The 27,795-nt window shown below is 39.5% G+C and overlaps 1 protein-coding gene across 2 annotated transcripts in view; it reads left to right on the plus strand.

Moving 5' to 3' along the window:
• ptprb (protein tyrosine phosphatase receptor type b) overlaps positions 1-27,460 on the plus strand; it is a 75,756-nt gene extending 48,296 nt beyond the window's left edge. The window contains exons 16-30 of one of the 2 annotated variants that reach the window (XM_089127114.1): positions 2,228-2,506; positions 3,615-3,764; positions 3,878-4,139; positions 6,625-6,731; positions 6,942-7,047; positions 7,129-7,209; positions 7,301-7,382; positions 10,419-10,509; positions 11,093-11,169; positions 15,307-15,441; positions 18,140-18,262; positions 18,836-18,999; positions 19,098-19,233; positions 21,534-21,643; positions 23,531-27,168. In XM_089127114.1, coding sequence (XP_088983240.1) covers positions 2,228-2,506; positions 3,615-3,764; positions 3,878-4,139; positions 6,625-6,731; positions 6,942-7,047; positions 7,129-7,209; positions 7,301-7,382; positions 10,419-10,509; positions 11,093-11,169; positions 15,307-15,441; positions 18,140-18,262; positions 18,836-18,999; positions 19,098-19,233; positions 21,534-21,641 — 1,901 coding nt within the window. In that variant the 3' untranslated portion in view covers positions 21,642-21,643; positions 23,531-27,168. Of the gene's footprint in view, positions 1-2,227; positions 2,507-3,614; positions 3,765-3,877; positions 4,140-6,624; positions 6,732-6,941; positions 7,048-7,128; positions 7,210-7,300; positions 7,383-10,418; positions 10,510-11,092; positions 11,170-15,306; positions 15,442-18,139; positions 18,263-18,835; positions 19,000-19,097; positions 19,234-21,533; positions 21,644-23,530 lie in introns of both variants that reach the window. The other variant, XM_089127113.1, reaches the window with a different exon arrangement.
• Positions 27,461-27,795: the final 335 nt, after the last annotated feature.

Raw genomic sequence — 27,795 nt, forward strand, 5'->3', positions numbered from 1 at the left:
CTGATTGCATAGGCTCACAGGGAACGTCCTGAAGTGCTCAGAGCACCAGGGAAAGATCCCAAGAGGGTATGGAGGGGGGTCGAGGATGATTTAATCATCTCGTCCCCATAAAAAAACTGACAACCAGGTTGTGCTTTCCAACTGTTTTGCCATCTATGTGGTTCTGATAAGCTGAAATAGCGGCAGTATGAACTTTGAGGGTGGAGGGAGACAGTCTTCGCTCCAACCCTTGCTGCAAGAAGGAAAGCACAGACCCTATCGAACATCTTCGGGGGTCCTCCTGGCGAGAATAACACCACTCGACGAACATGTTCCACTTCACGGCGTAGTTACATCTCGTGGACGGCACCCGTGCTGAAGTGATGGTGTTAAGTACCTCTAGGAGAGAGTCACCTAGAACCTCCACGTCCCATCCAGGGACCAAACATGGAGTTTCCAGAGGTCTGAACGCGGGTGCCATTGGGTGCCCCATCTCTGAGTCAGAAGATCCTTCCTCAGAGGAATGGGCCAGGGAGGGACTGTCACAAGGACCATGAGTTCTGGGAACCAAGTCCAGGTGGGCCAGAAGGGAGCCACCAAAAGCACCTGCTCCTTGTCCTCCCTGACTTTGTACAGTGTCAGCGCAAGTAGGCTCACTGGGGGAAACACATATTTGCGAAGACCCCAGGGCCAGCTGTGTGCCAGTGCGTCCGTGCCGAGTGTTCCCTCGGTCACGGAGTAAAACAGCTGGGAGGTCTCTGAGGAGACAAACAGGTCTACCTGAGCCTCCCTGAACTCTCTTCAGATCAGCTGAACCACCTGGGGGTGGAGTCGCCACTCTCCCGGAAGCACAGCTTGTCAGCCACACGGTTGAGCACACCGGGGAGTTACATGGCTTTAAGTGACCTCAGATGCTTCTGACTCCAGAGGAGGAGATGGCAGGTGAATTGTGACATGCAATGGGAGCACAGACCACCTTGTCATTTGATGTATGCAATGGTCACAGTGTTGTCCGTGCAGACCAGCACGTCCCTGCCCTGCAGCGGCCTTTTCAAGCGGCGCAGAGCGAGATGTACTGCCAGCAGGAGACACGCTCACCGTAATCCTCAGGTCACCCACGGCACTGCCCGAAGCAACCCTCTGAGGAGGATTGGATCGAGGCAGAGGCACGTGGACGCTGCCCCTTTTCAGGAACAAGAGTCTCGGCCGTAGCTTCGCGATGGTCATCTTCCCACGATGGGTACATGACTCATCCACAAACGCTGCCTCAGCGTGTTTAATGCACAGACACACGAGGCAGCGTTTGTGACCATCCTGTGAGCCCAGGTAACGACCGCATCCAGAAACACACAGATAGAAAGTCATCTTTACAAAGACGCTCTCTATCTGTGTAAGTTTTTTTTAAGGACTACTCTCACTGGTGCTGAAACACGCAGGGGAACAGTCACTGCAAACACAGATGGAAATGTGCAGTCTGTGCTCTGTCTCTCTCTCGCTGGCAGGTCTTACCAGCTGTTACAACAGCTTTTTGAATTTTCCTCAAAAGATAAACAAAAAGACAAAGACAGAAGAGAGAGGACATAAAAGACTGCTCGCACTGCCGTGCTGTAACGCCCACACCGGATAATGAGAGATCCAACGAAGAGGCTCGTAGAGTCATACTCTGTAGAGTAAACATGAAGCGTTTGGCTCTGAAGCAAATCACAACAGCTGCTCGTTAAATACCCACAGTGCGAGGCTGCACAGCTGATGCAAATGATTGCACGCCAATGTGCATTGGCTTGTTTTAGTTTCACTTGAAGTAGTTTGTATCTCTAGCGAGATTCCTATTGGTCAGACATGACCTACGTTGTAGTGACTGACCGATAGGGAACTGTGGGTTTTGTTTTGCATTTGGCTCTTTGATTTCAGATTTTTTTGGGATCAGCTCTGATTTTGATTACAGGAGTTAATTCTTTAAATTTATTGTCATGATTTTTAAGAAAAAAAGTAATAATTGGACATACTCATTATATTTAAAACAAGACTGTATTGATGTACCCAACAAGAGTAACCGATTGAAGCCGAGAATAAATCTTAATGAGTCGTTTTGGTGAACAGAATCAAAACTGAGTCACTGGGATGAACCAATCCAAATGTTTTGGAATCTGTGAATATTTGTTAAAAAAAGTAAAATATTAAACTTTGTAAATAGTTTTAGATAAGAGATTAGTCAAGAGATTTCTAAAAGGTTTATTTTTCTCTACAGCTCCACAGTCAACTGCAAGCTTCCACTGTTTCCCCTTAAGCTCCACCTCTGTCTCCTGTTCCTGGATACCTCCACAGTCCGATTATGACTCTTATGTTGTGGAATGCCACAAACAGGGCTCCAGGACACCGGTGTACACTTACACTCTGGCACACGATGCTCTTTTGCAGCATTTTGACAGGCTGGAACCCTTCAGAAACTACACCTTTTACATCACAGTGATGTCTGGAGATAAGCAGAGTTTGACCACAACAAACAGCGTTATCACTATGATTGACAGTAAGTGACAGTAGAACGCAATCTTGCTCATTCTACTTGAAATCACAAACTCTCATGAATGACTTTTGGTCACTTTGCCAATTATTTTAAATTAAATTATATTAATTATAAATATATATTATATATAAATATATAAATATATATATTATGTTGAGATCAGATTATACATTAACATAATTGTTAATGTATAATCTGATCTCAACATGGCACCATTTAGGGTAGAATAAAACAGCCTTTTCTACAACACAGATTTTAATGAAAGAATTGCGAGTTCAGGCTGGACTACACTATACTTTTACACAGATTTCTACTCTGATTTGCAGTCTAGCTGAGTCAATGCTAGTAGCGAGAGGTCAGAGCCAGTTTGCAGGTTTTGGGCAGTTGGAGTTTACACATTTCAAATACTTTGATTTTTTACTGTAAAACTATAATTTTTGTCCAGTCAAAGTGATATCAAATTCGTTTGACATTTTGAGTTGTTTTAGAACACAATCCCCTAGATTCACACACAAGGTTTAAGCCTTGACCCAGACTGAAATGCATGTTTGAGCAGTTTTAACTGAACTCAACTTGCACTGACAGATTGTCACGGTTGGCAGCTGTAATGAAGCACACAACAAAGGAGATATTCAAAATAAATCTTTAATCCAAGAATCAGATCTATAAATAGGAAAGGAAACACAAAGACACTGACATCAAATAACAACAAGCAAGACATGGACAAGATAAAAGACATGGACAAGGCTTAAATACATGAGGGCAAATAAAGGAGCTAATGAGTTAATTAATGAGACACACCTGAATAGAATAGCCAAATCAATCAGAAACCATAGACACAAACAGGCACGATGAGGGTGACTGAACTACAGTAGTCAACATTTGAAGTGGATCAAAACCTTTCATCAAAGTTATACATGAATTTTTGAATGTGTCTTAGGAAAACTTTGATGAACTACTGTAATTAACAAACTGGAAAGCTATGGCTGGGCATTCACTGTGCAGTTTTCGTCCGATTTTAATTTTATTTTTAATATAAGATATACCCAGATGTACCCAAGTGGCCAAAATGCTACAACAGAATCTCAGCAGTTTAATATGTATTTTTCAGGGCCCCCCATTCCACCGATGACAGTACGGGTCAATGAGCGGTCCACGGTCATCACCCCTTTCACCATCTTGTTTAATTTCAACTGCAGCTGGTTCAGTGATGCTAATGGGGCCATTCGTTTCTTCTCAATAATCGTCACAGAGTCAAATGGTACCAGTCATTTTAACGTCAATTTTTCCTGAATTTGAAATTATGCAATTCATTAATTATCCATGATTATATCTAAATGTAAGAAACCAAATCCAGTCTCATTTCATTTACAGGTGTTGATAATGTCCTGCCGGAGCAGAGACATCCTCTGCCTTCTTATCTGGACTACAGACAAAACCACTCTATCAAAACATACCAGACAGGCTACTTTCACAGCCTGTGTGCAGAGGGGTCTGACAGCAAGATCCGTGTTTTTGAGATAAACCTCGGAGCAGGGATGAAACGTTTGGGGGGAGCTTGCAAATGGGATCCAGAATCTATCCAGCATGGAACGCATCTTTGTGACGGACCGCTCAAGCCCAGAACATCATATCGGTACTGCTGTTAGTTTCTGTCTTACATTTAAGGTTGTAAACAGTAAAGTGTTTATTAAGCTCATCTTCAATATGTTTTAGTACAAATAATTTTATCTTTGCTTTAAAAAAATGTACAATGTAGCGTAACAAGTTTTTCATTTAGCATCTAAATTGCTAATTAAATTTTTGTTGTTGTTTGTTTTTTTATTGTGAATATCACTTCTGAACTGTCATAATTTACTCACCATCATACTTTCCTTCTTCTTTGGAACACCAGAAAAGATGTTTAGCAAAATGTTCATGGTGCACTTTTTCGTAGAGTTAAAGTGAATGGTAATGGGTTCCGGAAAATTCTAAATATGATCAAAAAGTGATTTAAATGTTATATAAATGACATTTGTCCCTATTCACATTCAGTGCATGTGTAACCCCTCCAGTCCTACTTGCCCCTCTCCGAGCTGTGCTTGGACTGGTGGAGGAGACGGGTACACTAACAAGGATGCTAAAGATCCCAGCCTGTAGTATAAGTCGCTAATACATGATTTTGCATGCGCCTCAGCGCCTGTCTCAGCTGTGTCTGTAATTGTGAAATTCACTAATCCCTATGTTGTGTATGACATTTGAAATTGAGTGCACTATATAGCCCTGTCCCAAATGGCACACTTCATATGCACTTTCGGCCTTGTGGTCCCATTTGTCATTTAGGTTTTAAAAAGTGCTTGCAATTGCCCCTTTTGTGGACGATATGCACCCTCGATTCGCAATTTTGCCGAGCCTGCACTGAAGCGACTTGTTTTTATCTTACATGTAACTTGATTTAGAAATGAATATTAATAAATTAATATTAATAACAATCATAATGTTTTATACTATAATTAAACATTCCTGCCAGTTTCATCGATTGTATTAATACAATAAATATTAATTTGGTTTGTCATGCTAAATTTGTTTTTCATAATCATTAAATAGTCTTAAAAAATTGCAAACAAGATTAAACACACATTATTAAGAATACAATGTTTGTCGATGGCCTATGCTCCAGCAAGAGCGATGGGCCTAAGTATCAACTGTACATCATTATACAATAATAAGAATTTATTATTTTTGGTTCCAGGTGACCAGGATATTATTACATTTGCATGAATACACTACCTACATGTGATTAATGAAGACCATCCACTAAATTGTCCTCTCCTACTTACAGTGATACAAACATTGATTTGAGTTAATGCCTAAATAATATAATTTAATACAAATAAATAATATAAAACAATTTTACCTTATTAATTTAATTTTTAATTTAAATTTTAAATTCATCTGTTATTGTCTCTCTATATTTTAATGTTATAATCAAGTAAGTATTCATACATTTTTGAAAAACTAGAACCAGCCTGAAATATATATTATATTAGAAAGAAAGTTGCAAACTGCATCTCTTGTTCAAACTCACTCGCTCAAGCTCTCCTGTCCGCTCTCTCAGTCCTCTTCACATTGGATTTTGGGAAATGGTGCATCGGATGTACGCTCGAAATCAGAGTGCATTGTGGGTATAAACGAGTGAACGAATGTAGGGAATGAATGCAAATTAACAAAACAGTAACACACACAAGGTAAAAATCAGTGACACACATACAATACAGAAGAGGGAAAAAAGCACAAAAACAAAACAAAAGCAACAAAATACAAAACAGCCCAACACAGTCAGTGTGTGTAAGTGGTGTATGTAGCCACACAAGATCCTTTCTGTGACGCAAGTATAGATAGGGCAATCCGGTCTATCACAGTACAATTCTAGTGAAGGTAATAATCACCCCAACAATCACAAAAACAACAATAATATATTAATATTAGTATTAGTGGTAGTAGTATCAATGATAGTGTTATTCACAATATTCATGACAACAATAGTAGCATTGGCTCTAGCAATCCACAACAATAGTGACAATAGAGTACTAATAACAATACATTTAGCTCAGTCAATAATGTCACCGTACATTTGCTCTAAACTCTAGGTCAGGGGGCCGATCCACAACTGCTAGTGAGCACAACCAACAGACCCCCCCCAGACGCAGACATCTCCCCTCGATTCAATAACCCGATTCCCCTTCACCGCAGCCAGTGACACCCAACCTCTGTAGTTAAGCTTCTAAGCTCCATTGAGTTTTCCTCTAAAAAGTATGCCGGCACCACAACAGTCACTTGAATCCTGCCTTTGCTCGTCTCTGAGAGCACTCAGCGTTACACCCGAACCCGTGGATTTCTATTCAAATGACTGCATTTGGCTGAGCAGGTTGCAGCAGTAAATGTGACTGCACCTTAAGAGCAGCCAGAACATTCTACTTAACATCTCCTTTAATGTTCCACAGAAGAAAGTCACAGGTCTTGAACATTATGAGGGTGGGTTAATGATGACAGAATTCGAATTCTCTATAATTGTTCAAGTTTCAACACAGACAGGTTTAAGATCATGTAACTCTAAATGTATTCACACTTTACTGTCTCAGATTAAGTGTTCGTGCCTTCACTCAACTGTTTGATGAAGAAAACAGAGAATTTGCACATCCCCTTTACACCGACACTTACCTCTCCCTCCCACTATTAACTCTATCAGGTAAGACACTGTTATCTTTATTTATGTGCTTTTTAGTGTTTAGAATTGACAGCGCAGTTGAATTAAGGGTTGCTGAGAAAAAAAAAACACGACACAGGCCAGACCCATAACAGGATCCCATGTGCAATACCATTGTGTCACAACTCCAACTTATTTTTTGTTTTTTATTTAAATAGTGACATTTTTGTCATTTATGTTTTTGTCACTCAGCACCACGAAATGGCCTCACAGGAGGAATCACGGCTGCTACATTTCTAGTCGCTATGGTGCTCGCTGTGTCTGCCTTACTGATTTACAGAAAGAGAGCTCACAAAATGTATGAGTACACACACACACACTTGTTTTAACCCATATTGTTTATTACTGTGCTGATGAGTATTTGTGTCTGTGTTTTAAGAGCTGTGCAGGAAAGTCCAGTGATGAAAATGTGCATGTGGAAGGCCTTGCCTAACTCACAGATGTGCTCAGGCATAAGGAGGTACCAAAATACTTAATTTATGTTTATAGTAATGATTTATTATTATATGCATTCATGTTATTGATTGTGAATTGTCTCAATTATGTACTAGCCCAGTGCAAGCAGCCCACTTTGAGTCCCATCTTGCTAAACTGCAAGCTGATTCCAGTTACCTTCTATCTGAAGAGTTTGAGGTAATGCACTGCATATAATCAAACACTACATATTAAGGTCAGTAATGGAACAATAGCAGACTTGGCTTTTGGCTTGCTTACTTGGGAACATCACAATTAACATTTAATTTAATATTCAACAATAATATTGATCTGCCTGCATTGACACCATTAAATGAGAACTGAACTGAGCTGGACAATGACATCACGGTATTTATGTAACTTTTTACAACAAAAATGAACCATCACTGAACTTACTTAAGCTAGACTGAGATGCTATTTTTTATGGAAACAAACTTTGTTGCATTATTTTCCTGTTATCTCTGTAAAGCTGATTTGAAACAGTCTGTATTGTAAAAAAGCACTATATACACTCACCTAAAGGATTATTAGGAACACCATACTATACTAATACTGTGTTTGACCCCCTTTCACCTTCAGAACTGCCTTAATTCTATGTGGCATTAATTCAACAAGGTGCTGAAAGCATTCTTTAGAAATGTTGGCCCATATTGATAGGATAGCATCTTGCAGTTGATTGAGATTCGTGGGATGCACATCCAGGGCACGAAGCTCCCGTTCCACCACATCCCAAAGATGCTCTATTGGGTTGAGATCTGGTGACTGTGGGGGCCATTTTAGTTCAGTGAACTCATTGTCATGTTCAAGAAACCAATTTGAAATGATTCAAGCTTTGTGACATGGTGCATTATCCTGCTGGAAGTAGCCATCAGAGGATGGGTACATGGTGGCCATAAAGGGATGGACATGGTCAGAAACAATGCTCAGGTAGGCCGTGGTATTTAAACGATGCCCAATTGGCACCGAGGGCCCTAAAGTGTGCCAAGAAAACATCCCCCACACCATTACACCACCACCACCAGCCTGCACAGTGGGAACAAGGCATGATGGATCCATGTTCTCATTCTGTTTACACCAAATTCTAACTCTACCATTTGAATGTCTCAACAGAAATCAAGACTCATCAGACCAGGCAACATTTTTACAGTCTTCAACTGTTCAATTTTGGTGATCTCTTGCAAATTGTAGCCTCTTTTCCTATTTGCAGAGGAGATGAGTGGTACCCGGTGGGGTCTTCTGCTGTTGTAGCCCATCCGGCTCAAGGTTGTGCGTGTTGTGGCTTTACAAATGCTTTGCTGCATACCTCGGTTGTAACGAGTGGTTATTTCAGTCAAAGTTGCTCTTCTATCAGCTTGAATCAGTCGGCCCATTCTCCTCTGACCTCTGGCATCAACAAGGCATTTTCGCCCACAGGACTGCTGCATACTGGATGTTTTTCCCTTTTCACACCATACTTTGTAAACCCTAGAAATGCAGAAGATTGTGAAATACTCAGACACCAACAACCATGCCACGCTCAAAAATTGCTTAAATCACCTTTCTTTCCCATTCTGACATTCATTTTGGAGTTCAGGAGATTTCTTGACCAGGACCACACCCCTAAATGCATTGAAGCAACTGCCATGTGATTGGTTGATTAGATAATTGCATTAATGAGAAATTGTACAGGTGTTCCTAATAATCCTTTAGGTGAGTGTAAATAAATGTGACTTGACTTGAAAGATCAGTCAAGTCATCGTTCCACTTTAATCTTAATTATTTATTAGCAAATAAGCTGCAATGTACAGCCAACTCCAGAATTATTGGCACCCTTGTTAAATATGAGCAAAGGTGGCTGTCCAAATAAATCTGCATTGATTATCCTTTTTATCATTCATTCCAAAAATTCACAAAATTGACTAAAACAACTGAAAGTGGAGGGAAACTCATATTATGAAATAAATATTTTTCTCCAGTGCATGTTGGCCACAAATATTGGCACCCCTAGAAATTATTATAAGTAAGATATCTCTGTAGTTAACACAGTCTCATCCCAAAAAGTCATATAACTGACGTCTTGGGGCGTATTTTGACCATACGTCAATATCCGCCTTTTTAGGGCCCCCTTAAACGTCGGTAGATGGCGATCCCGGGCCGTCATACAACTGACGCTTTACCTTTAACGTCAGTTAGGTGACGGGTTAGGTTTAGGGTTAGGTTTAGGTATGGGGTAGAGTTAGGATCCCATAACATCATCTACCGACGTTTAAGGGGGCCCTAAAAAGGCGAATATTGACGTATGGTCAAAAGACGTCCCAAAACGTAGTTATATGACGTCTTGGGATGAGACCGGGTTGCTGTAGTATATTCCCATTCATATTTGATCATGTTTTTTTATTGTCCAGCCATGACTTCCTGTTCCACAGGAGTATAAATTTGAGGAAACACAAAGGCCAAATTCCCTTAATCATCCATCACAATGAGTAAAACCAAAGAATATAGTTCTGATGGACAGCAAAAGATTATTGAGCTTTACTGTAAGAAAATAGCTAAAGCATTGAAAATCACATTTCTAACGTCAGAATAATAATTAAATAGTTCCAAATCCAATTAACTAAATCTTGTGTCTATATCGTTTTTATCAAACAACCCTTCATCACCACATTTTGGGAGGGTTCCCAAAAAAAGTACCCACGGTTAAATATACCGCTGGATCTTTAATGTTGTGGGACTACATTTTTGCTGGAGGTCCTGGACATCAGATACATGTCTGAAAATATCATATCATGCAAATGCCAACAGATCACTTCTGAACAGAAAACCTGACCACTTCTGCTAGAAATCTTATAATGGGCTGTGGTTAGATCTTCCATCAGATCCACAACAAACATCAAAATCAACACAAAAATGTGTCACTGAGTACAAAAAGAAGCTTCTGAGAGAGAGATATTCTATGGAGGAATGGTCTCTGATCTCTTGTCAGGTGTTCTCCAAACTCATTATAGGAGAAAACTCAGAGCGGTTATCTTGGGGAAAGGATGTTGCAATAATTGGATGCCAATAATTGTGGCCAATGTGAACTAGAGAAAACATTAATTTGAGATTTCCCCCCACTTTGAATTGTTTTACTTCAAAGATAGGTTAGAATTTTGTGAAAAGTTGAGTTGACTGTATATATAATTTGGATGTGTTTTGCATCAACCCAATGTTAAAAAGGGCTTAAAGGAGGTGGGACGGACCCAAACTCAGAGTGCTGCACGTATACTTGGGAACCGAAGCAAAAATCGATACAACAATATACTTCCCTGTAAGTAGAGACATATGACATTGTCATAAAAGTACATTCTGACTATATTAGACTTGCCATGATATCACAGTTGTCACACTGATGTAGTATTCAAATTGATTATATATTTGCGCTGGTTGGATGTCCTATGGTTGCCAGCACAATAACGCAAAGCCTCTTTATTGTACATTTTTAATTTTATTTTGTATTTATTGTGGCTAAAATTTCAAAGGAAAATGTAAAATTTAATACAGATAAATGATAAATTATTAAAAGTTTTAAAATGATAAAATGTATTAATAAATTATTACATTTATTAAAATGAATTGTATACACTCTGTTCAGTCAGTTCACAACATTTTATTTAAGGCGATTAAATACTTTATTATATTTATATAGGAACTATTGTTGTTAAGTGAGTTTCATTCAAAATACTGTATTTGCACCTTTCAACAATTTTCTATTATTTAATACCAGTTTCATCCTTCATACCCGCTATAGCGTATACTGTGGCAGGCCTAGAGTATATTTCGTAGTTCTTTACTTTGTGTGCTCAAATGAAACACGAACTTCCTCATTAACCACTTTAATGATTCATTGGCAGACGACTCAACGCGTGTAAGACTGTCTTGCTTGAAGGACGACCCCTGCTCAGACTACATCAATGCTAACTACATACCTGTGAGTTGACTATTATGTTTTTCATTTGATAGCTCGTTGGCTAAAAACTGTGCGGAATCATGAGTTGTGTGGTTTAGGTTGTGAATTTTACGCTGCATTTATTTGATCAAAATTACAGACAAATTATTATTTATATAGATATATAGATATATATAGATATTTCTGTTTTAATATACTTTAAAATAGTATTTATTTATGTGATGCTGTTACGGTCCCACAAAATACGGGTCTAGGTTTCCGGGACCACAACATAAAAGATCGACAACGAAAGACGTAATCCAAAATGATGTATTTATTATAACTCAAACAACTCCCAAATTAACCATAACATAAGAGACGGGGAGCTCAGCAACACGGGAAGAGAATTGGAAATACAACCCACAGCTGAGACTCCCCGCTCCAAACTCAAATTCAAAACTATAAACAATGAAGAATCAGTGGTGAGCGGCCTCCTCCAAGGACACTTCCTTCCGTTTTATCTCTGGTCCTTCCCGAGCACCACCAATCAAAACTAAGAAAAACGGAAACAAGACAACATTAACATAATTAAACTTAATTAGAGGACTCCAGTCCAGACGTTCGTGATACTCACGTAACACCTCCACCCCTAAATGGTGAATGGTGGGAAAGAACAACATAAACCCACCAATCACCATATAACCGTACGCGACAATGTGTCTGCCAACACATTATTCTTCCCGGATACATGTTTTATCTCCAGATTAAATGATTGGACAAACAAAGCCCACCTCATCAAACGCTGATTTGAGTTGCGCATTTGATTAATAAACACAAGAGGGTTGTGGTCCGTATAAACCGTAACCGGACTGGATGAAGAACCGATATAAACATCAAAGTTCTTAAGGGCCAAAATCAAGGCAAGTGCTTCTTTCTCAATTGTTGAATATGATTTTTGATGTTTTTGACATTTTTTTGAAAAATAGCACACCGGATGTTCAATGCCATCAAGCCCCTCCTGCAACAAAACAGCACCTGCTCCCGCATCACTGGCATCCACAGCCAGTTTAAACACACGGTCATACGCTGGAACAGCGAGAACAGGTGCCTGCATCAGGAGTGTTTTAAGGGACTCAAAAGCATATTGACATTCCGGTGACCATTTAAAGCGTATTTTTGGACTCAACAGGTCAGTAAGTGGGGCAGCTACGGCAGAGAAGTTTACACAAAAACTACGGTAATAGCCCGCCATTCCTAAGAATCGCTGTAGTTCACGACGACTAGAAGGAACTGGAAATTATGTAATGGCCTCAATTTTGGCATTTACCGGTTTTACCTTGCCACCACCTACAATTTTCCCTAGATAGGTTATGGTTGCTTTAGCAAATTCACATTTAGCTAAATTAACCGTTAAGTTTGCCCTCGCCAACCTGTGAAACACTTGTTGTAGTTGATTGATGTGCTCATCCCACGTTGCAGAGTGAATTACTATATCATCCAGATATGCCTCGCAACCCGGCACCCCCCAAAAACGCAGTTAACCAATCATTGAAAGGTGGCGGGCGCGTTTCGTACCCCAAAAGGCATTACAGAATACTGCAAGAAGGCATCAGGAGTAACAAACGCACTAACTTCCCTAGCACGTGGAGTTAATGGCACCTGCCAATAGCCTTTAAGAAGGTCTAGCTTTGTCACGAACGTTGCAGACCCCACGCGGTCAACACAATCCTCCATGCGAGGAAGAGGATAACAATCAGGCTTCGTGACATTGTTAACCTTCCTAAAGTCTGTACAAAAACGGTCAGATCCATCAGACTTAATAGCGAGAATGCAGGGCGAACTCCATGAGCTGACACTAGGTTCTGCAATACCATGTAACAGCATATAGTCAACCTGATTTTGTAAACGCCGATGTTTCTCAGGATTGACACGATACGGGTGCTGTTTAATTGGCGTATTGTCACCCACATCGATGTCATGCTGTAATATTTGCGTTTGGGACGGCACATCTGAAAAGAGTAAAACATAACGATTAATTAAATTTACAACATCTGTACGCTGCGAACAGGATAGATGTAAAAAACAGGAATCAAGGTTAGCCAGTATTTCAGAGTTGTTTAACCGGCCCTGTACTGTAGAGACAAGAGAACTTTTAATACCACTGTCAACTTCAGAACCGGACAGCGACCCCCAGGCCTCAGAGACAGTTTCAGCTCCAGATGTTCCTTCAGAGGAATCAGGTACCTGAAAAGCACTACAGACAGGAGAACACACTTGAGGCTGTTCAACATTGATCAAAGCCATTACCGAATTTACCTCCCCTGTATTATTCTTGTCCAACTGTTCGCGATCATAATAGGGTTTGATCATATTGACATGGCACAATCTGCTTTGACGGACACGGTCGGGAGTAGCTACAATATAATCCCTGTCACTAACCTTCTTCTGTATGACATATGGACCACTATAGCGTGCTTGAAGACTTGAACCAAGAACAGGTAAAAATACCAAAACTTTGTCCCCAGCCTTAAATTGTCTAATCTTAGCTTTTTTGTCAAACCAACCTTTCATTTTGGCCTGAGCTGCGATCAGATTTTTGCTAGCCAACTCACAAAGCCCTATGTAACTTGTAACGAAAAGAGCTGACATAATCTAGCAAATTTTCTTGCTTGATCTTTTATGTTACGGTCCCACAAAATACGGGTTTCCGGGACCACAACATAAAAGATCGACAACGAAAGACGTAATCCAAAATGATGTATTTATTATAACTCAAACAACTCCCAAATTAACCATAACATAAGAGACGGGGAGCTCAGCAACACGGGAAGAGAATTGGAAATACAACCCACAGCTGAGACTCCCCGCTCCAAACTCAAATTCAAAACTATAAACAATGAAGAATCAGTGGTGAGCGGCCTCCTCCAAGGACACTTCCTTCCGTTTTATCTCTGGTCCTTCCCGAGCACCACCAATCAAAACTAAGAAAAACGGAAACAAGACAACATTAACATAATTAAACTTAATTAGAGGACTCCAGTCCAGACGTTCGTGATACTCACGTAACAGATGCAAAGCTGAATTTTCATCAGCCATTACTCCAGTCTTCAGTGTCACATGATCCTTCAGAAATATGCCAATTTATTATTGATGTTGGAAACAGTTGTGCAGCTTAATATATATATTTTTTTATAACCTGTGATACTTTTTTCAGGATTTTTTGTAACAATATACACTACTCTTGGAGTCAGTAATTATTTTTCTGATAAACTGATAAAAGTTACAATAAAGACTTATTTTGTCTTTCACATCATTTTGAATAAATTCTGTTTTTTTTCTTTTAATATTAAGCTACACAACTGTTTCCAACATTATCTAGGTTATAAATGAGACAGATGACATAATGTTTTTTTAATATATATATATATACAGTATATGAAGAGTTCAGATGCAAAAGCCTCTATATGCCATTTGAAATTTTCTAAATTTTTCTAAAATGACCATTTTTATCAAGCTTGTATATTTAGGTTCAGTAATCTCACTTAAATGACAATTAATAGGTAATCTTCATTGCAATTTAAGTGAAATTACTGAACTTAAATATACAAGCTTGACAAAAATGATCATTTTAGAAGAAAATTTCATATGGCATTTAGAGGCTTTTGCATCTGAACTCTTCATATATATATATATATATATATATATATATTTACATTTGTATCATTATATATTTTACCAAGTTGAAACAATACTTTTTGAAAGCGGAATTCGTCAATTTCTCTGCCGTGCAATGAATTCTGGAGTAGACAAGGCCTTGAAGAATCCATGTGTTTGTATCCTTCATTTCATGGGAAACGAAGAGTGCATTTCGAGGCCGCTTTTGAAGGAGCCTTTGAGATTGGTACAGTCTTCGTCACGCCGTGGTGATGCAATCAGCCTTTGAAGGATGCAGCCTCTGAATTGGGACGCAGCAAATGTCAGCTTCTGGACCTTCAGCAAGCGCTCTATGTGAAATTGTCTCAACTGTATCTATTGTTTGTTTATTTTTTTGTTAATTGTCAACTAACAATTTCTTTAAAAAAAGAAAAACCTAAATATTAGTACCGTTCATGAACTTCAAAGCAGTTAACGGTCCTTTTTGTCCACAGGTTTAAAAGTATTTCTGTATTTGTTTAACAGGGATACAATTTCAAATGGGAGTATATTGCCACACAAGGGCCTCTACCAGGTACCAAGGATGATTTCTGGCGTATGGTGTGGGAACAAAATGTTCACAGCCTTGTAATGGTAACCCAGTGTGTGGAGAGAGGCATGGTAAGTTTGTTTTTGTTTGTTTGTTTGTTTGTTTGTTTTCTTTTATTATACCCCTTAGCATAAACTAGTTTTACAGCAGGGAGGTAACAGACATACACACACACACACACACACACACACATATATATATATATATATATATATATATATATAGACCATTTCACAAGATGTAAACAACACTGGTCCAGAAGCACTTCCTGTTTCAGTTTTTTAGCACTACATAAAAGCTGGGATAAAATACAACCAACAGAACATATAAATATGAATCAAAAAGTTAAACAAACATCTTTAAGATGTTTTCTTTACATGTGAAATAAAGAAAACAGTTACAAACTGAAACAGGAAGTGCTTCTGGACCAGTGTTGTTTACATCTTGTGAAATGGTCTATATATATATATATATAATACACAACCCTAGTGAAAAAAAAAAAAAACATGATTCCAAAATGTCTTTGAAATGCATTTATTTCATACCAAGTGTACTACAAATCTATTTACTTATTTACTGACATATCGCTTGAGACTGATCTAAATAATATAATTAAACTTTATTTGGAGCACTTTGTTGCACTATGCACATTTCTTAATATTAAGCCTAAAATGTGTTTTCATAAAACTATTGGTAAAGATAGTATGATCACTACATGATATTAGTCTTTAAATACAATATATTTGATATAAGTATAAATTAGTCTTAAAGGGTTAGTTCACCCAAAAATGAAAATTCTGTCAGTATTTACTCACCCTCATGTTGTTCCAACCCTGTAAGACCTTCGTTTATCTTCGGAACACAAATTAAGATATTTAAGATATTAAGATCGCTCCTGCATACAGTCCATAGGCTTCTTGAGGGACTGGCTCTTGCTGTCCCCGAAAAGTCATTAAAGACATCGTTAAAATAGTCCAAGTGACTACAGGGGCTCAATCTTAAGTTTATCAAACGACGAGAACACTTTTGTGCGCAAAAAAACAACAAAAATAACGACTTTATAACGATATTATTTCTTAATATCTTAAATATCTTAATTTGTGTTCCGAAGATGAACGAAGGTCTTACGGGGTTGGAACAACATGAGGGTGAGTAAATACTGACAGAATTTTCATTTTTGGGTGAACTAACCCTTTAATATAAGTATAAGTATATTTTAAAGTATACTTGCAATAGTTCCACTTTAGCACAATCAAATATACTTAAGTATATGTTTAGTTGGACCTCAGCACTACATTCCCGGATAACTAAAGTCCAAATTTAATATAGCAAAAGTACAATTGCAGGGTATTTATAGGGTATGTACATTGTAACGCGGTATGTTGATAAGGGAGGAAGGAGGTGGAAACCGGCGAACGTTTAATCACTTTAATCATGTTAAACAAAACACAAAACAAAAGTAAAAGCGTCAGACCCTCAAGACGACTGCCATACACACATTAATAAAAGAACATAAATGTCCAGACCTGATCCTCTCTTGTCCTTCACTGTCATTGCTCCTCCTTTTATGCTTTCATAGCTCCCCTGTGAGATATGCCGCCGGTGCAGCGCGCTGGTGACACTCATTATCAATTGCCACCGGCCATATACTTAGTTCAAAATTATGGAAGCTTGTTTCCGCCACTGAATGAAAAATATAAAAGGTAATTGCGACTTTTTATCTCACAATTCTGACTTTTTTTCTCACAATTGTGAGTTTACTTGGAAAGTCAGAATTGTGAGATATAAAGTCAGAATTGCGTGATATAAAGTCGCAAGTGCGAGATATAAAGTCAGAATTGCGTGATATAAAGTCAGAATTGTGAGATATGAAGTCAGAATTGCGAGATATGAAGTCAGAATTGCGAGTTATAAAGTCAGAATTGCAAGATATAAAGTCAGAATTGCAAGATATAAAGTCAGAATTGCGAGATATGAAGTCAGAATTGCGAGTTATAAAGTCAGAATTGCTAGATATAAAGTCGCAATTGAGTGTTATAAAGTCAGAAATGCATGATATAAAGTCAGAATTGTGAGATTTAAACTATTCTGAGGGGGGAAAAAGTTAGTCTTTTTTTCCCCTTAGAATTGGCCTAATAAGTCGCAATTGCGAGTTTATATCTCACAATTCTGAGAAAAGATGTCAGAATTTCGACATATAAACTCGCAATTATGTGTTATAAAGTCAGAATTGCGAGATGTAAACTCGCAATTGTGAGAAAAAAAGTCACACTTCTGTCTTTTTTTCTCAGAATTGCGACTTTATATCACACAATTCTGACTTTATATCTAGCAATTCTGACTTTATAACACACAATTCTGACTTTATAACTCGCAATTGCGACTTTATATCACGCAATTCTGAGAAATAAAGTCAGAATTGTGAGATATAAACTCGCAATTGTGAGAAAAAAAGTCAGAATTGTGAGAAAAAAAGTCAGAATTGTGAGATAAAAAGTCACAATTATTTATTATATTTTTTTATTCAATGGCGGAAACAAGCTTCCATACAAAATAAATACAAATACAAATTTCAAAAACATTTTGGTATATTTATTTTTACTTGCAAAATTAATATCGTTAAAGTTCAAACTTGTCATCTGTCCAAACTTGGACTTTTATTTTCTTAACTTTCTTTCTTAACTGACTTATAGTGAAGAAGCTTCTAATACTCTTTTTTCTAGTGATGCGTGCTCATGTCATACCTTTGTGAATGTGTGTATGATTCAGGTGAAGTGTGATCGCTACTGGCCGATTGACAGTGAGCCTTTGTACTATGGTGACGTTGTGGTGCAACTGCTTTCTGAGAAGGTCCTCCCAGAGTGGACCATTCGGGACTTCAAGATATCATGTGTAAGTGTTAAATAAGTGGATATACTGTATTATACAACAGAAATACAGTTATTCATTACTTTTTCAAAAGTAACAGTACAAAAAAATGTTATTCACTATGATCAAAAGGAAAAAAAATGTTCACTGTTTCTTTTTTGTAAATATTTTCTATAGTAATTATTATGTGGGATGTAAAGCACTGTTGGATATACTGTACATCAACGTATACCAAAGTATATGCATCATAATTGCAATTGTATTTGCTGATTTAAATAATAATATACTTGCACGACTGAATGACAGTTATGACAAATGAAAATATAAGGAAATGGAAAGTGCTGAAATGCAAATAATTGTTGTGGTCCCACAAATAGGTTTCATTGTATTAATGCAAAATAGAATTTAGACATTTCTTTGCAAGATTTGAGAAACCTCTTTGGAAAGTAATTTCGTAATTTGCCATTTAGATGCTGTGAGTGGCAAAGAACCTTTTTTAAGCGTGTATGAGGAAAGAAAGTGCATGAGCGAATGAATATAAAATAGCAACAAGCAGTAGACCTAGTTCTGAAATTATAATGCAAGGTCTTTTTTCAGGAGGGTCAGTTGAGATACCCCAGGATCGTGCGTCAGTTCCATTACACCATTTGGCCAGATCATGGAGTACCGGACACAACCCAATCGCTCATTCAGTTTGTGCGCACAGTCAGAGATTACATTGACAGGACAACAAGTCCTGGAGTCACTGTAGTACACTGCAGGTATCTGTGTGTCACCTCCTAAAAACAACATCAAAATACATTTCAGAGTGTTCACACTCAAAATCATATTTACAATATATATGTTTTCTTTCTCTCAGCGCTGGTGTGGGCCGAACTGGCACTTTCATTGTGCTGGATCGTGTTTTAATGCAACTAGACAGGAAATGCACAGTGGACGTTTACGGCTGTGTGTTTGATCTACGTCTGCATCGCTCATACATGGTACAAACTGAGGTATGAGTCTGTCGCAATATCAACAACAATGGAACTGAGTTGATCAATTTTCACAGGACAGATCACATTCTACAGGCCCATTCATTCATACCAAGAATGATGATTAAAAAGATATTAGCGTCCACACGAACAGACGACAGACGATGTTATGTTTGTCTGCTACTGTAAATGAACAAACTTTTTAAACACTGATTGGTGGATTCTGATTGGCTATCAATGAATTTATTGTTCATCAGCTGGAAAAAAAAATGCACTGATAGTTATCATTGTTGTTATACAGCTGTTATCACATGTAGCGGTTGTTATCGTGGAATACCAAACCACTAGATGGCTCGAAGAATCAGAATTGAGTATTGTGGAAGTGTAAAAATATAAATGAATGATGCATTGTTGAAATAAGCATGGTATGTAAGAATTTTGCAGTAAAATCTCCAAAAACAACTAGGCCAGTTAGTTGTTTACTTACAATATCCAAAATGTTTTCAACTATTTGTAACTAGAGCCAGACCGATTATATCGGCAGACCGATAATAATCGGCCGATATTAGGCATTTTCCAAACTATCGGTATCGGCAGTTATAATGGCCGATAAATGAATATTTCAAAAATAAAATAAAAACGGACGAAACACGCTTGAACCATGTCATGAGTGTTGGAGTTGTATAGTTTGTCCACCAGAGGGCACTCTACACCGTTCCTGTTGGCAACACTCGTTGAGTTGAGCACGAGACGTACATTGCTTGAATAACACAAGTTTATGAAAGGAATGCCAGTGCCATGCAAACATAAAAATGAATCTACTTCGAATGTCACAACTACCAAAACAACATGTCTAAATAGTATGTATCTATCTATATATACTACAATAATCGCTGACACGACAAATTCCTGATAGTAAGCTGATGCCCCATTCTAATTCTGACATACTCCAAGCATTCACGCAACTTCTGATATAAAGGACAAATGGATTTGTAACGTCACTTTGTCACGTCCAGTGTAGATAGGCATATATCGCCCTCTTGTTTACCAGTACAACAATTGGCAATGAAAATTAAGAAAGACTAGTGTTTTGTGCCTAATATATATATATATATATATACATGAGAAACTGATATATTTCTGCTATTTTATAGGTTCCATCTACTAGCAGAGAATTAAGTTGCATTATCATTCAGCTGTTTTTGTTCAATGTAAAATTGGCCCATATTTTTATGCAGCAACAAAAATGTGTCAATTTAGTGTTGCGAAAGGGTCTATTAGTTATTGAAATTTCGACTGCAGTAAGTTACACTATTTATGCTGTTAGATGACAACAAAGTATTTTTGAGTCTTTAACTTTTGAGTCAGTAGCAACCCAGATAGCAAACTGACATTGAATCAACGTGGAAACAACGTCTCTCATGACATTGAAACAACGTTGATTTTGCTCATCGAATTAACGTTGAACCAACGTCAGACGCGGCATTCTTCAAAGCTAAATGAAAATCGAAAATTGGTTTGCTTTCATAACGTTGAAACAACGCGTTGATTTCAAGTTGATTTTCCGTTAGTTTTGAAAGAATGACGCGTCTGACGTTGGTTCAACGTTAATTCGATGAGCAAAACAATGTCAGATCAACGTTGTTTCGATGTCATATTTCCACGTTGATTCAATGTCAGTTTGCTATCTGGGAAATACTTTTATATTCAAAGGGACTGACGCAAGATTGCAAACAAGGACATTATTTTTCTTTAAACAACTGCAACTGACAAATGCAATGACTAGCACTGTTATGGGAATCCCCTAACAATGAAAAGAATACTAAGAAAACGATCAGTGGACATTCAAACAGAGTTTTTTTATGAATATAAAAAGAATATATTGAACTGAATAATAAATGCTATATCAGACGCAGGTAATACACTCTCTTTGTCAATCCCTCTTATAATAATCTACTCTTCATAATACAATAAGCTTTAATGAAGCAACTCATCGTTCCTACAGTGCTAGCTCTAAAAGTGACAAGAATTAGGCTTTGGCTCAACTGTTAAACTAAACTTGAGATTTAAAAAAAACCTGCAGATTGCCTGGTTCTAGTTGCAGTGTGGACTTCCCTTTTCTCATTGAATTAGAACGATTATTGAAACGCTAAAGTCATTGTTGTTGGTGTGAATGGGCCTTAAGACACTTGATTTTAGTCAGAAATCAATTTACTAAACATGTAGTTACTTACTGTAGTTACTGTATTGCCTCTATAGTTTGAATTAAATGTGTGAAATGGTTTATAAGCACCCTAATATGATGGGTTTGTCTTCTGCAGTGTCAGTATGCTTATATCCATCAGTGTGTGCGGGACGTTTTGAGGGCTCGTAAACTTTGCTGTGAACGACATAACCCTCTTTTCCCCATCTACAACAACTTATTATAAACGTAAGTATTGTACATGCCTGTGTTTCACTTAGACATTGTATGGATGCAGTTACAGCACAAAACCATAAAATCTAAAGAGCTGGACGAGTTTCAATCCCCCTAAAAAATAAAACTCTCTTCCATTTAGTTGATCAATTCCCAATAGATAAAATCTAGACACATGCTATATATACTGTATATATATACTGTATATATACAGTGCCCTCCACAATTATTGGCACCCCTGTTTAAGATGTGGTCGAGGACTTTTAAAAATTCTCCCTTTTTTTTAAACAACATAGAACCCAAATGCAAAAAAAGAGAAAAATCCAACCTTTTATTCAAGTACATTACTTTGGTGGTAAAAAAAAATGTAAAAATTTAGAAAAATAAAAACTTCAAATCCTGTGTCCCACAATTATTGGCACCCCTAACAATTCCGCTGAAAAATGTAATTGATTTTTTAAAAAAATATATATTTTCTGTAGTTGCTAATGTTGGTCAGGATATCTAGGAACTTTTAATTAGTAATTCATGACTTCCTATTTCCCTGGGGTATAAATATGACATGACACAGAGGCCTAATTCTCTTACCCATTTGTCAACATGGCAAAGACAAGAGAACACACCATTCAAGTAAGGCAGATGTGTGTTGACCTTTATAAGTTAGGCAATGGCTACAAGAAAATAGCCACTCACCTTATATTGCCCATATCTAAAGTTAGAGGAATCATTAAGAAGTTTAAAACAACAGGAACAGTGACAAACAAGGCTGAAAGAGGTCCCAAGTTTATCTTGCCACAACGCACTGTGAGGAGGATGCTAAGAAAAGTAAAAAAAAGTCCTAAGCTCACTGTCACAGAATTGCATCAAATAGTGGCATCTTGGGGTCACAAAATCTCCAAAACAACCATCAGACGCTCTCTACATGCCAACAAGATGTTTGGGAGGCATGCTAGGAAAAAGCCTTTTCTCACTAACACTGACAAACGTAAACGTCTGGAGTTTGCCAAGCGGCACTGGGACTTCATCTGGGATCGTGTGCTTTGGTCGGATGAGACTAAGATTGAGCTTTTTGGCAACAAACACTCTAAGTGGATCTGGTGTAAAACAAAAGATGTGTATGCCGAAAAGTACCTCATGCCCACCGTGAAGTATGGTGGAGGATCTGTGATGCTGTGGGCCTGTTTCTCTTCCAAAGGCCCTGGGAACCTTGTTAGGGTGCATGGCATTATGAACGCTTTGAACTACCAGGACATTTTAAATAAAAACCTGATGGCCTCTGCCAGAAAGCTGAAGATGGGCCGTCATTGGGTCTTTCAGCAGGATAATGATCCAAAACGTGTGGCAAAATCTACACAAAAATGGTTCAGTCACAAACTCAAGGTCCTCCCATGGCCATCTCAGTCCCCAGACCTCAATCCAATCGAAAACCTGTGGGGTGAGCTAAAGAGGAGAGTGCACAAGAGAGGGCCCAGGATTCTGGATGATCTAGAAAGATTTTGCAAAGAAGAATGGTCAAAGATCCCTCTCTGTGTGTTCTTCAATCTTGTGAAATGTTATAGGAGGAGATTAAGTGCTGTCTTGTTGGCAAAAGGGGGTTGTACAAAGTATTAACATCAGGGGTGCCAATAATTGTGGGACACATGATTTGAAGTTTTTATTTTTTTTAAATTTTAAAAAAAAAATTTACCACCAAAGTAATGTACTTAAATAAAAGGTTGGATTTTTCTCTTTTTTTGCATTTGGATTCTATGTTGTTTAAAAAAAAGGGAGAATTTTTAAAAGTCCTCGACCACATCTTAAACAGGGGTGCCAATAATTGTGGAGGGCACTATATATGTATATATATATATATATATATTATTATTATTATTTATTTATTTATTTATTTGCTTGTGTCTATAGCCATTAATAAAGGAGAGGGAAGAACGTCTCCGTTGGAGTAGGGAACGAAGACTTTAAATCGATGACGAGAATAGGGTTTCGCTTAGAAAACCAATCATCTTCGAGTATTATAAAACATGCCAATGGCGATGAAATGCCATGGGTCTGTAGAATTTGCATAGCATATCTCCGCCCCACTGCGTGGGTATTTAAGGAGAATGCGGACGCGAAGGCAGTCATACCCAGCGGTACAGCGGAAGTGGCAGTGAGACGTAATATCTCCGTTCCCTACTCAGGGAACGAGGTTTACATACGTAACCGAGACGTTCCCTTTCGTAGTCACTCCAAGTTACGTCAGATGATGAGAATGGGGTCCCCATTTAATCACGCCACCTTCACAGCTGTCTTCCAGTGCCCTTAGAAAATATGATCCCCCTGTCGTGAAATTAGCACGGACAAAAGGAATCCTGCTTAACACAGGAATACCAAGGTACACTGGGAAGCATATCTCAGAGGAAATATGCTGCAGCATGCCTACCTGTAGGGACATAGGAATATACATATGGCCTGAGGGGGGCTTCACATGGAGGAACACTGGAGTGACCAGCCCGTGAGGTGGCAACTTTCATCTTCAGGAGTGGCAAGGTGGCTTGCCGAGGGAAAGACACATGCTCAAGAAGGCTAACAGTGGAAATACACATGTGGGGGTCGCTCAGAGGAGGAACCATACACGAGGCACCTAGCCGACGCACAGGCAATAGACACTGGTGCTAAATCAGGGCTCAGGGCTTCAGACAGGAAAGCTCACCTGAGGAGAATATCGCACGTATCCAGTCCGTGCAGTGGAAGGGCGAGCAAGCAAAGACACCTGAGCGGGTCCAGTACTAGCTGGTTGAAGCGAGTATGCGAGAGGACACAGGCTCCACTCTGAGATTATAGAATCTGACGAATGTGTTAGGTTTCGCCCAGCCTGCAGCTGTGTAGGTGTCTGCCAGTGAGGTGCCATCACTGCGTGAAAAGAGCTGTAATCGGGCATGTAAAACTCCTGAGTACTCCTGTGTACTCCACAAATAAACGTGTGTGTACGGAAGTTTACTGTCCCGTCACACAATCCCAAATACTCCTGTATATGTACCAAGTTTGGGGCACAGCAGGGAGCCACTAGGGCCATCAGTTACCATGGTGAATAATCCCCCGGTCGGGGTCAATGCAAGGGATTATTAGCATTTCACACCTTTGGGATACAAGGCAGTGGCCTCCTTCAATTGGTCAGAGGTCTTACATACTCTTGATGGAGGTCAGTGCAACCAGGAGCGCCGTCTACATAGACAGAAATTTAAGCTCAACTGATTGCAGAGGCTCAAAGGGAGCCCTGTGCAGGGCATTTAAGACCACTGAGAGGTCCCAGGAGGGTACGAGAGGAGGACAAGAGGGTGGTCCTTCCTCAGAGGAATTGGCCAAGGAGGTGCTGTCGTTCGGAGAACCAGTTCCGGGTGGGCCAATACGGCGAAACTAGAATGACCTGCTCCTCGTCCTCCTTGATCTTGCACAGGGTCCGTGCGAGAAGGCTCAGTGGGGGAAACGCATATTTGCGCAGGCCAGCTGTGCGCCAGTGCATCCGTGCCGAGTGTGCCCTCGGTCAGGGAGTAATACAGGACGCAGTGGGATGAGTTGTGGGAGGCAAACAGGTCTACCTGTGCGAAACCGACCGGGGATGGAGTCGCCATTCGCCGGAGATGGGTCGAAACCGTGACAGCTCGTCGGCTGCTACTGTAGCAGTATTGTCTGAATGGACTGGTATGTGTTGACCCTTGAGCAACGTGCAGAAACGGTGCAGGACAAGGCGTACTGCCGGCAACTCGAGGCAATTGACGATGCAGGCGACACTGAGGTCCTGTCCAGGAACCTGCGGCAGCATGTTCATTGCACATGGCGCCCCAGCCCCGGGCAGAGGCATTTGTGGAGACAACAACATGCCTGGAAACTCGTTCTAGGGTAACCTGTAGAAACCTGAGGTTCCGCCACGTGGTGATGTCTGACGGCAGGTCGGAGTTACTGGAACTCGGAGCATGCCACGATTCCATGCCCACCTCAGGAGTCGATCGCGAAGCCACAGCTGAAGCGTTCTTATGAAGCAATCCGAGTGGCGTTACTGCTGCTGCAGATGCCATATGCCCCAGAAGCCTCTGAAATTATTTCAGTGGGACCGTGCTCTTGCCCTTGAACTGTCGAAGACAAGTCAGCAGTGAGTTTGTGTGCGCACGGGACAGAGTTTGCTCTTCTCCCAGTTGACCTGAAGGCCCAGACGGGCTAGGTGCCAAAGCACTAGGTCTCTGTGTTCGCAAACCTGATCTTGAGAGTGAGCTAATCAGTCGTCAAGATAATTCAGGATGCGAATCCCGTGTTCGCGTAGTGGAACAAGGGCTGCCTGGACAATCTTCGTAAAGACGTGAGACAGAGCAAACCCGAATGGGAGAACCGCGTACTGGTATGTCTGCCCCTCGAAGGCAAACCGAAGAAACGGTCTGTGTCGAGGTAAAATGGAGACATGGAAGTAGGCGTCCTTCAGGTCTATCGCTGAAAACCAATCCTGGGGGCGAACACATTCGAAAATGCGTTTGGCCGTGAGCATCTTGAACGGCAGCCTGTGAAGGGAGCAGTTCAAGACGCGCAGGTCCAGGATCGGTCGTAACCCACCGGTCTTCTTGGGGACAAGGAAGTAGGGGCTGTAGAACCCTGAACCCTGATTATCTCGATTTCACCCTTCGCCAGCAGGGTGGCAACCTCCGCTCTCATGATAGGGGCATTGCCACTGACCATGATTCGTGAATCACCGCGGCGCTCACGGGTTGCGGTACTGAAGAGGGGGGCGTGGTCCAAGGATGCATTGTCGGGTTGTTCCACACCGTAACCCTCAAGTCACTCTGTCCACCAGCCGAAGTACCACCTCTCGTGGAGGGTGTAGATCGGGGTGTGCATGAGGAGACCCTCTCTCTATTGAGATCATTGAGTCTCGAACTTCGTCCACAGAAGGAACATGAGCCATCCACAAGCACTGCTGTAGCGTACTCTAAGCCCAGACACACAAAGCAGAGATTGTGCCCATCAAAGGCTGACAGATATCGTGCCACATGCAGCTCTTTTAGGAGAGGAAAAACTCTGTGATACTAAAGCGACCAGGCAGAAAAACACAGACGGGCAGACCACTGCTCAGATCGCAAGCAATGTGAACCTCGCTTGGTACCGCTGTCACACAAACACGGGAGAGTTTGCTCGTCTCGAAGAGATGTCACTGAATGAAAACTCAGGATCTTTTGGCATGTGGAGTGAAGAGATGCTCTTGGCTCCGAAGCAAAAACATGACTGTCTTTGCGTCCACATTCTCCTTAAATACCCACAAGGTATACGCTATGCAAATTCCACAGTCCCATGGCATTTCATCGCCATTGGCTCGTTTTATAATACTCATAGATGATTGGCTTTCTAAGCGAAACCCCATTCTCGTCATCCAACGTAACTCGGAGTGACTACGAAAGGGAACATTTTTATTTTAAAATGTGAGCATAGATGACCTGTTCTTATGTTATGTGTATCTGAAAATGTCATGTATTTTTCCCCCCACAGAGTTTGTGTATACAAGATTAGGAAGACTTTCCCCCTTATTGAACCAAAACAGAAGAGAAGCTTTTGTATTTCATCAATAGTTTTTGATGTATAACAAAGATATATGCTTTATTTTTATACAACTTTTTCATGACATACTGTACTGCACACTGTTTGTAATTATTTATGTTTTATGCTCATTTTTTTTAATAGATCCTATTTAGATTTATGGCACTTTGTGGAATTTAGTATTGATTTTCTTAAATGGGTCAATGACGTGACTTGTAAATTCTGGTGTCCAAAGCATATTCCTAATATTAAAAGTATATGCATTTTTTAAATACACTACATTACATGACTTGACTTCTCCCTCTTAATTACTCATGTGGGTATTCATTATAAATAATTAATCTTTAAGGAACTATTGAGCTCAAAATCCCCAAAATGTCATTCTGGGTAACTGTTACGGCTTTAAATCTGAATTAAAAAATATGACAGAAATGTATATATATATATATATATATATATATATATATATATATATATTATATACAGTATAAGAATAAAAGTATTTGAAATCAACTTGGGCAAAAGTTGTGTTGATTTCTTCAGTGATACCTACAAATGAAGAGTATGGTTCCAAAACGCTATAAATCCATTTTGATGAATTTGAGTAAAACTGT

This window comes from Pimephales promelas, chromosome 24 (genome assembly GCF_988280905.1).
Source record: "Pimephales promelas chromosome 24, fPimPro1.hap1.1, whole genome shotgun sequence".
In the NCBI taxonomy this organism is placed as follows: Eukaryota; Metazoa; Chordata; class Actinopteri; order Cypriniformes; family Leuciscidae; genus Pimephales; species Pimephales promelas.